Source organism: Schistocerca cancellata, chromosome 3 (assembly GCF_023864275.1).
Source record: "Schistocerca cancellata isolate TAMUIC-IGC-003103 chromosome 3, iqSchCanc2.1, whole genome shotgun sequence".
In the NCBI taxonomy this organism is placed as follows: domain Eukaryota; kingdom Metazoa; phylum Arthropoda; class Insecta; order Orthoptera; family Acrididae; genus Schistocerca; species Schistocerca cancellata.
The window spans coordinates 580,439,897-580,457,486 of NC_064628.1; the positions used below are offsets into that span (position 1 = coordinate 580,439,897).

Sequence of the window (17,590 nt, forward strand, 5' to 3'; positions counted from 1 at the left end):
CCAGCTCCACGCCTACAGACCACCGTCCGTATAATTTGTGGGACTGTGTGAACTGTCCGTGATGTTACTGGAATACTGACAACGACATGTCAAATCCATACCGTGAAAATTCACTGATTTATTTCGTCCCCAAGATGGAGCAGCACGCCGCTAAGCTGGTGGTCGTAATGATTTTGGCCTCTCGATACAGCTGGCTAGTAGTAAAGCTGGTTAGCATTACCGTTATGAGCATTCTCTCTAGATACTGAACCGGAAGTGAACAGTAACGAAATCCTAGACACAGAATGGAATATATACCGCAAGGATAGGATAAACGCCAATGGTGGAGGAGTATTTATAGCAGTAAAGAATTCAATAATATCCAGTGAAGTTATTAGCGAATGCGAATGTGAAATAATCTGGGTTAAGCTAAGTATCAAAGGTGGGTCAGATATGATAGTCGGATGCTTCTATAGACCACCTGCATCAGCAACCGTAGTAGTTGAGCGCCTCAGAGAGAACCTGCAGAACGTCGTGAAGAAGTTTCGTGATCATACTATTGTAATAGGGGGAGACTTCAATCTACCAGGTATAGAATGGGATAGTCACACAATCAGAACTGGAGCCAGGGACAGAGACTCTTGTGACATTATCCTGACTGCCTTGTCCGAGAATTACTTCGAGCAGATAGTTAGAGAACCAACTCGTGAAGCTAACGTTTTAGACCTCATAGCAACAAATAGACCGGAACTTTTCGACTCCGTGAATGTAGAAGAGGGTATCAGTGATCATAAGTCAGTGGTTGCATCAATGACTACAAGTGTAATAAGAAATGCCAAGAAAGGAAGGAAAATATATCTGCTTAACAAGAGTGATAGGGCACAAATCGCAGAATATCTGAGTGACCACCATCAAACGTTCATTTCTGAGGAAGAGGATGTGGAACAAAAATGGAAAAAATTCAGAAACATCGTCCAGTACGCCTTAGATAAGTTCGTACCGACTAAGGTCCAAAGCGAGGGGAAAGATCCACCGTGGTATAACAATCATGTACGAAAGGTACTACGGAAACAAAGAAAGCTTCATCATAGGTTTAAGAGTAGTCGAATCATAGCTGATAAGGAAAAGCTGAACGAAGCGAAAAAGAGCGTAAAGAGAGCAATGAGAGAAGCATTCAATGAATTCCAACATAAAACATTGGCAAACAATCTAAACAAGAACCCTAAAAAGTTTTGGTCATATGTAAAATCGGTAAGCGGATCTAAATCCCCTATTCAGTCACTCGTTGACCACGATGGCACCGAAACAGAGGACGACCGAAGAAAGGCAGAAATACTGAATTCAGTGTTCCGAAACTGTTTCACTGCGGAAAATCGTAACACGGTCCCTGACTTCAGCCGTCGCACGGACGCCAAAATGGAAAATATTGAAATAAACGATATCGGAATTGAAAAACAACTGCTATCACTTAGTAGCGGAAAAGCATCCGGACCAGACGAGATACCCTTAAGATTCTACAGTGATTATGCTAAAGAACTTGCCCCCTTTCTATCAGCAATTTATCGTAGATCGCTGGAAGAACGTAAAGTACCTAGCGACTGGAAGAAAGCGCAGGTCGTTCCCATTTTCAAGAAGGGTCATAAATCAGATGCGAATAATTATAGGCCTATTTCGCTTACGTCAATCTGTTGTAGAATAATGGAACATGTTTTGTGTTCTCGTATTATGACGTTCTTAGATAATACAAATCTCCTTCATCATAACCAACATGGATTCCGCAAACAGAGATCATGTGAAACTCAGCTCGCCCTATTTGCCCAAGAAATTCACAGTGCCGTAGACACTGGCGAGCAGATTGATGCCGTATTCCTGGACTTCAGGAAGGCATTTGATACGGTTCCACACTTACGTTTAATGAAAAAAATACGAGCTTACGGAATATCGGACCAGGTTTGTGATTGGATTCAGGATTTCCTAGAAGAAAGAACACAACATGTCATTCTTAACGGTTCAAAATCTGCAGATGTAGAGGTAATTTCGGGAGTACCGCAAGGAAGCGTGATAGGACCTTTATTGTTTACAATATACATAAATGACTTAGTTGACAACATCGGTAGCTCCGTGAGGCTATTTGCAGATGACACGGTTGTCTACAAGAAAGTAGCAACATCAGAAGACTCGTACGTACTCCAGGAAGACCTGCAGAGGATTAATGCATGGTGCGACAGCTGGCAGCTTTCCCTAAACGTAGATAAATGTAATATAATGCGCATATATAGGGGCAGAAATCCATTCCAGTACGATTATGCCATAGGTGGTAAATCATTGGAAGCGGTAACGACCGTAAAATACTTAGGAGTTACTATCCGGAGCGATCTGAAGTGGAATGATCACATAAAACAAATAGTGGGAAAAGCAGGCGCCAGGCTGAGATTCATAGGAAGAATTCTAAGAAAATGTGACTCATCGACGAAAGAAGTAGCTTACAAAACGCTTGTTCGTCCGATTCTTGAGTATTGCTCATCAGTATGGGACCCTTACCAGGTTGGATTAATAGAAGAGATAGACATGATCCAGCGAAAAGCAGCGCGATTCGTCATGGGGACATTTAGTCAGCGCGAGAGCGTTACGGAGATGCTGAACAAGCTCCAGTGGCGGACACTTCAAGAAAGGCGTTACGCAATACGGAGAGGTTTATTATCGAAATTACGAGAGAGCACATTCCGGGAAGAGATGGGCAACATATTACTACCGCCCACATATATCTCGCGTAATGATCACAACGAAAAGATCCGAGAAATTAGAGCAAATACGGAGACTTACAAGCAGTCGTTCTTCCCACGCACAATTCGTGAATGGAACAGGGAAGGGGGGATCAGATAGTGGTACAATAAGTACCCTCCGCCACACACCGTAAGGTGGCTCGCGGAGTATAGATGTAGATGTAGATCTGCTTATCAGTGAACCATGGTTGTTACGTGATACACACCATTGATAGTACATCGCAGCAACCAGCCACAATTGGGTTTTGGTTTATTTTATTAGACTGGCCGAACTGTTTGACGTATCCATTTGGGAAAGTGGTCAGTGAGAGCAGCTCATCGGTCGTTTCCGTCTGAGCAACTTTTCCGAGTTCGTAGAGCATATCAGGAATACGATAGGAATCGATCGCTTAGCAGTGCTGAAATGCTTGCTATTTCTCATATTCAGTGATACGAGACTCTGAGCAGCTCGATTCCCCCGGGAGGGGCTTAGCATCAGAGCCCATTTTTTGTACTGGAGTGTCTGCAAAAGGAGGAAAGGCTGCTGGGTTGTCTTACGAGACTGTAAAGCGCCACACTGTCTGGGGTGTTTCCAGTGGCTGGACAGGCACTGTTACCGGTACCGAGTTCCCAAGTTGGTGCATGCATTGTTACAGGAGCAGCTTGGAAAACAGTGTTGAGAGGAAAGTAACAAGTGGTATGACCATACTGTCCTTAGTCCTCTTCGCGCTGTGGTTTTCCTTTCTGCGAAAGCTGTAACGCGTTGTATAACGACAGAAGTATCGTTCGAATGAATATCTTGCTGAGAAATTCTCAGGAGCCACGACTGTACCGAAAGCCCCAGTATTTCCAACGTGAATCCGAATATGCTTATGTGTCATCGATCAGACAGTGTTTTGTTGTTCCCACACCTCTCCACCTGGGCAAAAGACTGTGGAATGTTAGTTGATGGACTAGATGGTCCCCTTCAGTGCCATCTGTTAGCTGATTCACTTCTGCCACGACTACAAAGGACTTCGTCATCTGCCCCCCCCCCTTTCCCCCTCATCCCTAACAGCAATCAGAATCAGATCAATGCACACGTAGCCTTTCACCAAATGACTAGCAGAGTTTGAACTGTTGCAGACTTTCTAATTTCATGGAAAGTTTGAGGGCTTCTTCACACTCCATCCTTTGGCGCCATATGTATGTTTTAGTTAATTATTCTTTTGGCGTCATCACACAGCAACTAGGCAGACACCGTGTGTTTGTACTTTCACAGTCAGTTTCGTATCTTTCGGTGTCAAGCGTTCATTCATTCTATGTTCTAGGCTTTTCTGAACTTCGGTTAGATCTTGTGATCAAATTTGAGTTCGTGTATTTTAAAAGGAGGACTATTGTAATACAATGGTTTAATCGAGAATCCTATTTCATTTCGTAGTCAGATGATCTTTTTTTTATTATACAGGATGTTAGTGGTGTAAGTGCAGATACTTTTATTGACGATTGAGGACAGTTTACTTCAAATGCACACTAATAATTATAGCAGTTACGAGAAGTATATTTATAGCTTGGTTAGTAGCTCTAAGTACGCGTGGCATAAGCAGTTCAACAATGTTTATTTCTCCCTGGGCAGGATGCCAGGCATTGATGTCTGGAAACGTGGGCACAAAATGGATAATCTACACTGACGCAATCACAACTGTACAGATAACATCAGGTAGCAAATTACGTGATGTGTTTGCAAGAAGGCTGTTAGACACAGAACAAAAACAACTAAACAAACTGAAATGGGTACATATTAAGGCACCAATTGTTACATTATTTGTAATTATTCCCCAACACCATGTATATTGCTCTGTGGTTGATTCATGGCTCACGTTTCATCAGAGCCACCCTTTTTTAATCAATTCAGTCAGTTGCACACAGTTTTCATTAATGTAAATGAGGCTATGGAAGTTTACAAATTACGAACGGCCATTAACATGATGCTCAACAAACTCCAGTGACAAACGTTACACGAGGGGTATTTTGCATTATCGAGACACATGGTGTTGAATTTTCAATAAATTAGGTTAGACGAAGAGTTGGGCAACACAGTTTCCCCCAACAATTTTTTTTAATTATCACTCTTCTGACTTGTTTGCTGCGCCCCGTCACCAATTCCTCTTCTGTGCCATCCTTTTCGTCTCAAAGTAGCACTTATAACCTTCGTCCTTAATTATTTGCTGGGTGTATCTCCATCTCAGCATTCATCTACGGTTTTTACCCACTACAGCTCCCTCTAGTATGATGGAAGTCATTACGTGGTCTTAACAGATATCATAGCATCCTGTCCCTTCTTCTTCTCAGTGATTTTCATATATTCCATTCCTCGCCAATTCTTCGGAGAACCTCACCATTCCATACCTTATCAATCCACCCAATGTTCAACGTTCTTCTGTAGCACCACAACCCAAATGCTTCAATTCTCATCTGTTCTGGTTTTCCCACAGTCCATGTTTCACTACCATACAAATCTGTGCTCCAAAAGTACATTATCAGAAATTTCTTCCTCAAATTAAGGCCTATGTTTGATGTTAATATACTTCTCTTGGCCAGGAGTGCCCTTTTTGCCAGTGCTAGTCTGCTTTTTGTGCCCTCCTTTCTCGTACGTCATGAATACTTTACTGCATAGGTAGCAGAATCCCATTTCTTCATCTACTTCGTGATCACCAATCACCAAGTTTCTCGATGTTTTCATTTCTACTACTTCTCATTACTTCCGTCATTCTTAGATTTACTCTTAATCCAAGTGCTGTACTTATTAGAATATTCATACCTTTGAGCAGATACTATAAATCTTCTACGCTTTCTCCAAGGATAGCAATGTCATCAGATAATTTTGTTATTCATATCCTTTCATCCTGAATTGGACCTTTCTTAAATTTACCACATTGCTTCTTCGATGTGTACACTGAAGAGTAGGGACACAAAATTACATCCCTATCCTACACCCTTTTTAATCCGAGCACTTCATTCTTAGTCTTTCAGTCTTATTGGTCCCTCTTGCTTCTTGTATGTATTGTGTATTACCCGTCGTCCCCTATAGCTTACCCCCATATTTCTCCGAATTTCAAAATCCTGCACAATTTTACACTGTCGAATGCTTTTTCCTGGCCGACAAATACTATTTACGTTCAGTCCTGTTTCTATTATCAACCGCAACGCCAGAACCGCTTCTCTGGTGCCTTTACATTTCCTAAATGTCAAACTGGTCGTCATCTAACAGATCCTCAGTTTCCTTTTCCATTCTTCTGTGTATTATTGCTGTCAGCAACTTGTATGCACGAGCTGTTAAGCTGTTTGGTTAATAATTCGGAATCATGCTGATGATATTTTTCCAAAATTCTGATGGTATATAGCCAGTCTCATACGTTCTACACATCAACGTAAGTAGTTATTTTGTTGCGACTTCCACCAATAAAATTCCGATGACCTGTAATCTGTCCCTTCTGCCTTATTTGATCTTAAGTCTTCCAAAGATATTTTAAATTTTCATTCTAATACTGGATCCCCTATCTCTTTCCTATCGTCCCCTGTTTCTTCTTCTATCACAGCAACATCCAAGTCGTCCCCATCATAAAAGCCACAAATATACTCTTTCCACCTATTTGCTCTCTCCCCTGCAGTTAGTAGTGAAATTCCCATTGCACTCTTAATGTTGCAGTCCCTGCTTTTAATTTAACCGAAGGCTGTTTTGACTTTTCTATATGCTGACTCGGTCCTTCCTTCTTTTTCGATTCTTTCACATTTAGAATGCAGCCATTTCGCATTAGATTTCCCGCACTTCCTATTTATTGGATTCCGAAGTATCTTGTATTTCTGTGTTCCCGAATTTCCCTGAACATTTTTGTACTTCCTTCATCTGTCGATCAACTGAAGTATTTCTTCTGTTACCCATTGTTTCTTCGCAATTATCTTCCTTTCACCTACGTTCTCTTTGAAACTCGAGTGAATGCTTTCTTCGGAGATGTCCAATCCTCTTCAATTGAATTGCCTGCTGAGCCATTCTGTACCCTAGTATCTGTAGCCTCAGAGAACTTCAAGCGTAACTCTTCATTCCCTAGAATTTCCGCATCCCACTTCCTTGCGCACTGAGTGTCGCTTACTAGTATCTTAAACTTCAGCCTACTCTTCATTACTAAATTGTGATCTGAGTCTATATCTGCTTCTGGGTAAGCACTATAATCCAATATCTGATTTCTGAATCTCTGACTGACCATGACGTAATGTAATTGAAATCTTCCCGTGTCTCCCGACCTTTACTAAGAATGTCTCCTCCTGTCGAGATTCTTGAACAAAGTATTCGCAATTAATGGCGGAAATTTGTTGCAGAAGTCAATTAGTCTTTCTCCTTTGTGATTCCTACTACCAAATCCATATTTTCCTGTAACACTGTCTTCTGATTCCTCCCCTGCGTCCGCAGCTCGTGGTCGTGCGGTAGCGTTCTCGCTTCCCGCGCCCGGGTTCCCGGGTACGATTCTCGGCGGGGTCAGGGATTTTCTCTGCCTCGTGATGATTGGATGTTGTGTGATGTCCTTAGGTTAGTTAGGTTTAAGTAGTTCTAAGTTCTAGGGGACTGATGACCATAGATGTTAAGTCCCATAGTGCTCAGAGCCATTTGAACCATTTGATTTTCTTCCCCTGCAACCACATTCCAATCTCCCATGACTTATTTTTCCATCTCCATTTACGTACTAAACTACTCATTCAATATCCTCACGCAGTTTCTTTATCTCTGTTCACAGTAACTCATTCTCTGTCCTATCTTCGTATTCAAAACGAATCTCACTCCCGTTATGTCATTTTCTTCTGTTGTTGATATAACCCGATCCTCATCCGACCAGAAATCCTTTTCTTTTTTCCATTTCACTTCAGTGACCGCAGTTACATCTAGAGTGAGCCTTAGCATTTCTATTTTCAGATTTACTATCTTCTCTACCATGTTCAAAACTCTGATATCCCACTCCTCGATTCGTAGAACGTTATCCTGTCGTTGCTATTCAATTTTTTCCTCATGGTCACCTCCCCCTTGGCAGTTCTCTTCCGGAGATCCGGATGGGAGACTAGTCCGGAATCTTTTCCGATGGAGAGATCGTCGTGACAATTTTTCAGTTACAGACTACATGTCCTGTGGATATACTTAATGTGTCTTTAATGTAGTAGTTTCCATTGCCTTCTGCTTCCTCATGTCGCTGATAATTAATTCTTCCGCCTTTTAGGGGTAGTTTCCCACACAAAGTACAAAAGAGTGCCCTGAACCACTGTACGTTCCTCCGCTATCTTTAACAAGGCCGCTGGCAGAACCGGTGTGACTTCTTATGCCGGAAGTTGTGACCCCACGGCTAATGATTTTTATTCTAAATTTAAGCAGTGGTGTGGTTCGAGCCCGAGACCGCGAAGGTTTGGTTACTAGTAATAGACACTACCCCTAGACCTCCACCAAACGTCTCGCGAAGTGACGATGCCAAGGAAATCAGAGAAATTAGAGCGAATATAGTGTTTCGTCGACAGTGGTTCTTCACAAGCACTATTCGAGAATGGAACAGAGAAGAAAGAAACTGAGTAGCCCCAGAAGTAACCTCCGTCACACGCCGTAAGGTGACTTGCAGGGTACAGATGTAGCTGTAGCTGTCCAGTTTGTGACACCTCAGTGTGAACGCAGTTTGCAGACTCTTCCAGAAGAAATGAAAACTTCATGACGAGCCGTAACTCTACAGATGTCAAAGTTGCTTCTCCATCGGTCACCTCACGGTCAATCTGAAACTAAAAATATTTGTACTGACAGAATTCGTGTGATGTTTGCAGAGGTTTCAAGCTTTAATTTTCCAGTTCCAAATGGAAGAAACCGATGTAAAAAGTAGTAATAAAGACAGAATGCATAGGAATGTTTGTAGAGATACATTACAAGATATAAAGATTTCATTTTTCACTTCTAAATGAAAGAAACCAAAGTAAGAAACGTTCCACACCACCTTCCCCCTTAGCCTTGTATACAACATTCTCAGCACACTATTTGCTTTAATTTTGAATTTTAATCTTCACCAGCAGAAAGTAGCACCAGGCAAGTCCAACTGCATTCTTCCTGACATACTGCAGAGCAGTATCACGGAATCTAGCCTGTGATACGATCATCATGAGAAAACTTAGCAATTTCTCCAAAATGGTGACAACCGTTAGAATCTACTAAAAATTAGACCGACTTTTTCTTCTTCTTCAGGGAGGCGCCTTGATACAGAAAAGTCCTCCTTCGCATCGGTTGGCTTCTAGACAGAATGGAAAATCTCTGAGGAATACTGCTTTCGAAGTTCCGCCTGAGAGAGCTTGGCCGTCGATTTTCTCAGTAATCGGGAAGACGTCTATTCTCTGACATGGAAGGCTTACTGAGGACTAATCACAAAAGTCCAAGAAGCAGCTGTCTCGCCCCATTCTCCTTGTTCGACATCGGAGGTTGCACTTAGATGGGGCGTTCAGAAAACGCCAACAATTATTGCATTCGGCTCCAGTCACTTGTCACCTTGGGTCTCGTTACGGTTTTGCAGTTTATGCCCGCTGTAGAGCACCACCATAATAACACGACACAAGCAACTGTTTTCGGCTGGAACGTTGTACCTACCTGCTGGATTTTGCAAATACCTACGACATCGCCATGTGGTAAGAAAACATCGCAACACCCTCATCCCCTCCCCCCCCCCCCCCCTCCACACACACGCATCTTCCTTTGTCGCCTCGATGGAACTCTCACTGCTGCATTTTAGATCTCTGATCTCTGTGGTTTATTGCGAAAGCTTTTCCAGAACGTTATCTGCAATGTACGTGTTAAATTTAGCTTCTTGAGCAGGGGTTCACAAACTTTTCCTCTAACGGAACAGTCTGAGCATTCTGGTTCTTTCATGAAACACCTTTTTCTTATTTTGAAGGTTAATAAAATTAATAAAATTTTGAAATAAGAGAAAAATTTGTTTTATTCAGTGATTACTTCAGTTTTAAATTATAACTAATAACACAGATATCATAATAGAACTTTTTAAAAAATAAGAAAAGGTATCGAAAAGTTCGCCATATTATTGATAGTTTTTCGCGGAGCATTTACTCGCCACCTATGAAACACCCTCCTCTGGAGTAACGGCACGTCGTCCGCCATTTTACTAACAACAGCTGTTGTCCTTTAAGGAACAGTATTGTGTTTGTGGTTGCCCGCAGCGAATTCTGGGCTGCAATTGTATTTACATGAAGGCTGTTCTAGACAAGTTAAATTACTTCGATTGTAATATATTCATATTTTAATAATAATCTTTTTCTTTGTATGTTGTAACCCCTGTCTATCTCATAGACTTTTTTAAAATTTTATTACATTAGTTTAGAGGCGTTTGTATGACGCGGTCAAGAGCAAGACCGGAAATCATAATCAACTGAAGACGTGCGCGGAAAAACGGACTAACCCTCAAATGTAGAAAACTTAGAGATAAATGTTGCCATCTGTTGCTGAATATTGGAACTATCAAAATTTTAGTTCCCATACCCAACAACAGATGGCAGCAATTATGTCTAAGTTTTCTACATTTGAGGGTTATCCCGTTTTTCCGCGCATGTCTTCAATTTTCCCACGGACAGCGCACCGGAGTGACTGCACACCAAGCATAAAGCTGTGAAATAAATACAATCTTCATCCTCATCGTTACAAGAATAACCAACAACTCGTCACGAATGGGATGGCGATAACACTCGTGATTAACGTAAATTTTACACTATGTGATCAAAAGCATCCGGACACCTATTAGTGGACATTAATATGTGGTGTATTCACTCGTCCCCCTTATGGTGTCTTGAACTCTGCTGAGGACAATTTCAGCGTATCTCAATGCTTGCGTAGGAATAGGAGCCCATTCTTCCTCAAGAACCAAAACCAGAGAAAGTAGTGATGTTGGAAGCTGGGGTCTTGAGAGAAGTCGACGTTCTGACTCATCCCAAAGGTATTCCATTAGATTCAAGTCGGTATTCTGGGCAGGCCATTCCATTTCAGGAATGTTATCATTCACAAACCATTTCTTCACCGTTTCTCCATTATGACAGGGTGCATTGTCGCCCTGGCAGAATCACCATCTCCGAACTGTTGTTCTGCTGCACACAGTACACAGTGCTGCAAAACTCGTTCACATCGTTTCGGATGTAGCGTTTTCTTGAGCGTAATAAGGTGATCACACTCTAATCACGAAAAGCAACACCATACCGTAAAGCCAACTCCTTCGTACTACACACGATAACAGACAAACTTCTCTGGGCATTCGCCAATCCCAAACCCTCTCATCGGATTGCCACAGGGTACAGCGTGGTTCACCTGTCCAAATCACTCGTTTCCAGTTATCCACTGCACAGTGGCGTCGCTCTTTACACCACTTCAGGCGTCGCTTAAAATTGACGACAGAAATGCGTGGTAGCTGGTCGAGCATTGTATCCCATTCTTCTTAACATTCTTTGAGCTAGCTGGACTGTTGCTACCTCTTTCGAAGGCAAGAGTGGTTCCTTCACGCGATTTTTACATATACTCATGCTCATAAATTAAGGATAATGCTGATACATGGTGAAACAACGCTTTGGTGGGCGGTTTGCGGGTTTAAATCACCTCGGGGTACGACCATGCTGTGCATTTGACCTGCGGTCGTCGCACGGGGGCGCTGGCAGCAGTCCACATACGCAGAGGAGTGTTGGTGCATGTCAGAGTACGGTGCAGCGAGTAAGTGTGAGGACGTTTTCAGACGTGCCAATGGTGACTGTGTGATGAAAATGGCTCAAAGAACACATATTGATGAGGTTATTAGGGGTAGAACACTAGGGCGACTGGAGGCAGGTCAAACACAGTGGGTCGTAGCCCGGGCCCTCCGTGTGCCACAAAGTTTGATCTCAAGATTATGGCAACTTTTCCAGCACACAAAAAACGTGTCCAGGCGCTACAGTACGGGACATCCACAGTGTACAACACCACCAGAAGACCAATATCTCATCATCAGTGCCAGCAGACGGCCACGGAGTACTGCAGGTAGCCTTGCTCGGGACTTTACCGCATCCACTGGAACAGTTGTCTCCTGACACACAGTATACAGACGACTAAACAGACATGGTTTATTCGCCCGGAGACCTGCAAAATGCATTTCACTGACCCCTGATCACAGGAGAGCCTGTAAAGCCTGGTGTCGAGAACACAGTACATGGTCACTGGAACAGTGGTCCCATGTTATGTTCACGGACTAGTCCAGGTACAGTCTGAACAGTGATTATCGCCGGATTTTCATTTGGCATGTTCCAGGAACCAGATACCAACCCCTTAATGACCCTGAAAGGGACCTGTATGGAGGTCGTGGTTTGATGGTGTAGGGTGGTATTATGACTGGTGCACGTACACCCCTGCATGTCTTTGACAGAGGAACTGTAACAGGTCAGGTGTATCGGGACGTCACTTTGCACCAGTATGTCCACCTTTTCACGGGTGTAGTGGGTCTCACCTTCCTCCTGATGGATGATTACGCACGATCCCATCAAGCTGCCATCATGGAGGAGTATATTGAAACTGAAGATATCAGGCGAATGGAATGGCCTACCTTTTCTCCAGACCTAAAGGCCATCGAGCACGTATGAGATGCTCTCGGCCGATGTATCGTTGCACGCCTTTAAACCCCTAGGACACTTCAGGAGCTCCGACAGGCACTAGAGCAAGAAAGGCAGGTTATACCCCAGCAGCTGCTCGACCACCTGATCCAAAGTATGTCAACCCGTTGTGCAGCCTGTGTACGTGTGTATAGTGATCATATCCCATATTGATGTCGGGGTACATGCGCAGGAAACAGTGGCGTTTTGTAGCACATGTGTTTCGGGACGGTTTTCTCAACTTATCACCAATGCCGTGAACGTACAGATCTGTGTCGTGTGTGTTCCCTATGTGCCTATGCTATTAGCGCCAGTTTTGTGTAGTGCCACGCTGTGTGGCACCACATTCTGCAATTATCCTTAATTTATGAGCATGAGCGTAGTTAAAAGCCAGAATAACCGCCTTTTGCACTGTGGACTGCTGAGATACGCGCAGGAACAGAGTCAGTGAGGTTCTGGAAGGTACTGAAAGGGATATGCAGCCATGCCGAGTGCAGTGCCACATCCAGCTGCTCTAGGTTTCTCGGTTAATGATCCATGGCGCCAGTAGACCCAACGAGATCGTCCTATCGAGGGATAGGGTTAAATTCGGGGAGTTTAGTGGCGAGGGGATAGCGATAAACTCACCGTGGTGCTCCTCGAACTACACTTGTACACGCGGGGTCTGAGTCAGGCTGCAATGTCCTGCAAATTGATGCCATCGTGCTGAGGAAAAACAAACTTAATGTAGAGGTGTACACGGTCCCTAAGGATAGGTACGTACTTGTGTTGATCCAGTGGTGTCTTCCAGAATGACGAGACCATCCGGGGAATGGCACGAAAATATTGCGCAGATCATAACGGTCCCACCTCAGGGCTGGACCCCTTCGACGATTGATGCGGGGTCACTGGTTTCAGATGTTTGGCGCTGGTGGAGCTTAAAACGTGATTCATCTGCAACGACCACTTGTCAACACTCAGCAGACGTCCAGTAGCGGCAGTGGCGTACACATTCCATCTTTCGTCGCCGATAAAAAGCAGTTAGCATGGGTGCACGAACTAGGCATCTGCCACACAGCAACTTTCGCTGGACAGTGGTTGAGGATATACTGTTGGTAGCCCCTTGGTTCATCTGGGTGACCAGTTGTTGAACAGTTGCACATCTAGAATGAGATTTTCACTCTGCAGCGGAGTGTGCGCTGATATGAAACTTCCTGGCAGATTAAAACTGTTTGCCGGACCATGACTCGAATTCGGGACCTTTGCCTTTCGCGGGCAGGTGCTCTACCAACTGAGCTACCCAAGCGCGACTCCAGCTGTGAGGACGGGGCGTGAGTCGTGCTTGGGTAGCTCAGTTGTTAGAGCACTTCCCCGCGAAAGGCAAAAATCCCGAGTTCGAGTCTCGGTCCGGCAGACAGTTTTAATCAGCCAGGAAGTTTCAGATGCACATCTGTTCACCCACACACGTCTCTATAGCGATTGTTCATCCCTGTCATCTATGGACTGTGGTCCAACGCAGTTGCCTAGGCTCCGGGTTTGGATGATGCCACTTTGCCACGCATGCTATACTTTAGCCACGGCGACACGCAAACAGTTTATAAACTTAATCGTATCGAAAATGTTGCACCCTTGGTCCAAAAGCCAATGATCGTGTTCTTTTGGACGTCAGACGAATCGCTCCGTTTCCACAGTGTTTTCATCGTCCTCCAGCCGCGCTAGTGCTGCCACTTGCCGTCTGTGAGTCATTCCACGTAGATGTCAAACGTAAATGGAGATCACATTAATGTGAGTAGACGGTATGCAACAAACTTCTACTAAGACCGTCCATCCTGTCCTTTATTGGTACTGAATTAGCTGTGCTTCTCCCTGAGCGGTACCACTTCACTGTCACATCACAAACAGTTGACTTGAGCAGGTGTAAAAGGTTTGATTGTCCCTGATAGACTTGTTACTCAGATCCAGTGCCTAGTCCAGGTTCGAGGTCACTGAGTTCTTGTGACCGACCCAGTCTGCCGTTGGTGCTTCTCTACTAACAACGCAACACACCCCGTCTCCATTTATATCGGCGGGTCCGCGTCTCGTGACATCCAGTGGCTATTTCCGCATTACACAGAGGTTCCCCGGTACTTTCGATCAGATAAGTAATACATCGATAGCCCTACATACAATTGAGACGACGAGCTAGGTGTGCGTGTAGTTAGCAGGGCCCCGGTGTGGTGTGCCCACAGTCGTACGGCGGGGGCAGCACGACGAGCGGAGGCTGCTCGCCGCCAGAGTCGCGCGCCGGGGGCTCCATCTACGAGAACTACTACCAGTACGCGGACATCGAGGACGAGGAGGAGGAGGAGGAGGAGGAGGAGGACGCGGTGGGCGGGCGCAGCGAGGAGGCGCTCGAGCTGCAGCCGCTGAGCCGCGCCGCCACCTGCGCCTCGGTGCTGGCCGCCGGCTCCGCCTCCGCCTCCGCCTCCGCGTCCGCGTCGGCCGACTCGGCCAGCGTGCGCGGCGCGGGGGCGGGCTGCGACGGCGCGCGCCACCACCAGCACCACCACCAGCACCAGCGGCCGCGGCCCGGCCGCCTGCGCAGGGTGCCCACCGTACTCAGCGCCACAGACCGCCGCCGCTCCACGGTGAGTGGTCCCCCATCCCGCTCCAGAACACACCGCCACCTCCAGCCTGTGCCTGTCCACAGATACTGCACGTATATAGATATATGTGTATGTAAACATGTATGTAGTCTGTGTCAGTGTTCCAGCATGATTCTGAAACTCCTGAAACAGTTTCAATCAGTCTTACTAGGCATATGTCTTAGTTCCAGGAGATAATTACTGTGAGAAGTGAAACACATCTGTATACACAGGCGGAAGAAAATAGCTTCACCAAACCTACACTACTGGCCATTAAAATTTCTACACCAAGAAGAAATGCAGATGATAAACGGGTATTCATTGGACAAATATATTATACTAGAACTGACATGTGATTACAATTTCACGCAATTTGGGTGCATACATCCTGAGAAATTAGTACCCAGAACAACCACCTCTGGCCGTAATAACGGCCTTGATACGCCTGGGCATTTGCCTTCGATGGCGTGCACACTTACTGCTGCCCATGCAGCTTCAGCACGATACTACAGTTCATCACGAGTAGTGACTGGCGTACTGTGACGAACCTGTTGCTCGGCCACCATTGACCAGACGTTTTCAAATGGTGACAGATCTGTAGACTGTGCTGGCCAGGGCAACAGTCGAACATTTTCTGTATCCAGAAAGGCCCGTACAGGACCTGCAACATCCTGCTGAAATGTAGGGTTTCGCAGGGATCGAATGAAGGGTAGAGCCTCGGGTCGTAACACATCTGAAATGTAACGTCCACTGTTCAAAGTGCCGTCAATGCGAGCAAGAGGTGACCTAGACGTGTAACCAATGGCACCCCATACCTTCACGCCGGGTGATACGCCAGTATGGCGATGACGAATACACGCTTCCAATGTCCGTTCACCGCGATATAGCCAAACACGGATGCGACCATCATGATGCTGTAAACAGAACCTTTATTCATCCGAAAAAATGACGTTTTGCCATTCGTGCACACAGGTTCGTCGTTGAGTACACCATAGCAGGCAGACGTGTCTGTGATGCAGCGTCAAGGGTAACCGCAGTCATGGTCTCCGGGCTGATAGTCCGTTCTGCTCAAACGTCGTCGAACTGTTCGTGCAGATGGTTGTTGTCTTGCAAACTTCCCCATCTGTTGACTCAGGGATCGAGTCGTGGCTGCACGATACGTTACAGCCAGGCGAATAAGATGCCTGTCATCTCGACTGCTACTGATACGAGGCCGTTGGGATCCAGCACGGCGTTCCGTATTACCTTCCTGAACCCACCGGTTCCATATTCTGCTAATAGTCATTGGATCTCGACCAACGCGAGCAACAATGTCGCGATACGATAAACCGCAATCGCGATAGGCTACAATCCGACCTTTATCAAAGTCTCAAACGTGATGGTACGCATTTCTCCTTCTTACACGAGGCATCACAACAACGTTTCACCATTTCTTCATGTCAGCACGTTGTAGGTGTCGCCACCGGCGCCAACCTTGTGTGAATGCTCTGAAGAGCTAATCATTTGCATATCACAGCATCTTCTTCCTGTCGGTTAAATTTCGCGTCTGTAGCACGTCATCTTCGTGGTGTAGCAATTTTATGGCCAGTAGTGTAATTAATGTAAAGTAATGAAATTTCGAGAATACATGTCTCTAGATAACGTATGAAAGTGATTAACATTGCCGGATCACAGTTTAATGTCAGCGCTGCAAATTTGAAAAGCTGGTATATTAACAACCGGTGCTACGTCAAACTGTTGACTACAAGCATACAAATGCGCATGCATTGTGTTGTACAGGTGCCGGATCTCAGTTTGTGAGATGGAGTTGCATGCCGGTTGCGCTTTGTCGGTCGATACGGGGATGGTTAAATGGTTAATGTTATTTGTGGGTGTCGGTGAAATTGTCGTCCGATGATGTCCCATATGTGCTGGATTGGAGACAGATATGGTGATCGAGTAGCCTAAGGCAACACGTCGACACTCTGTAGAGCGTATTGGGTTACAACAGCGGTATGTGGGCGAGCGTTATCCTGTTGGAAAACACCCCTGCAATGGTGTTCTTGAATGGTAGCACAGCATGTCAGATAACCAGACTGACGTACAAATTTGCAGTCAGGGTGCGTCGGATAACCACGAAAATGCTCCAGCTGTCAAACAAAATCGCTCCCCAGACTATAACCCAGGTGTAGGCCCAGTGTGTCTAGCACTCAGACAGGCTGGTTGCAGGCCCTCAGCTGAGCTACTGCTAATAAACACATGAGTCAGGACAAGCTTTCATCACAAAACAAAACAGACTTGCACCCTGCCCTCAAATGAGCTCTCCTTAGGCACCATTGAAAGCACAAATGGCTGTCGTACGGGGTCAGTGCGGAATGCAGGATACAGGGCGTCTGGCTCGAAACAATCTTTGAAGTAACCGATTTCTAACATTTCGTTTTGTCACGTGATGCCAACTGTTGCTCTAGTGGCTGCTGCAGATACAGTACGATGCGTCACAGCCGTACACCGAACACGACGCTCTGCGCTCTCGGTAGTACTACGTAGCCGTCCGGAGCCCGGTCTACAAACGAACACCGCAGCCAGCAATCATGTACAGAGGAT

The 17,590-nt window shown here is 45.3% G+C and overlaps 2 protein-coding genes across 2 annotated transcripts in view; both read left to right on the forward strand.

Moving 5' to 3' along the window:
- Positions 1 to 17,590, forward strand: part of LOC126176438 (myb-like protein AA) — a 271,565-nt gene that overhangs the window by 222,354 nt on the left and 31,621 nt on the right. Inside the window, exon 3 of the mRNA XM_049923595.1 lies at positions 14,612 to 14,893. Within this exon, the coding sequence (XP_049779552.1) occupies positions 14,612 to 14,893 (282 nt within the window). The remainder of the gene's footprint in view (positions 1 to 14,611; positions 14,894 to 17,590) is intronic.
- The window catches only part of LOC126176824 (transmembrane protein 117-like), a 300,039-nt gene continuing 297,346 nt past the window's right edge, over positions 14,898 to 17,590 (forward strand). The window contains exon 1 of the mRNA XM_049924008.1: positions 14,898 to 15,010. The gene's annotated coding sequence lies outside the window, so the exon portion shown is untranslated. The remainder of the gene's footprint in view (positions 15,011 to 17,590) is intronic.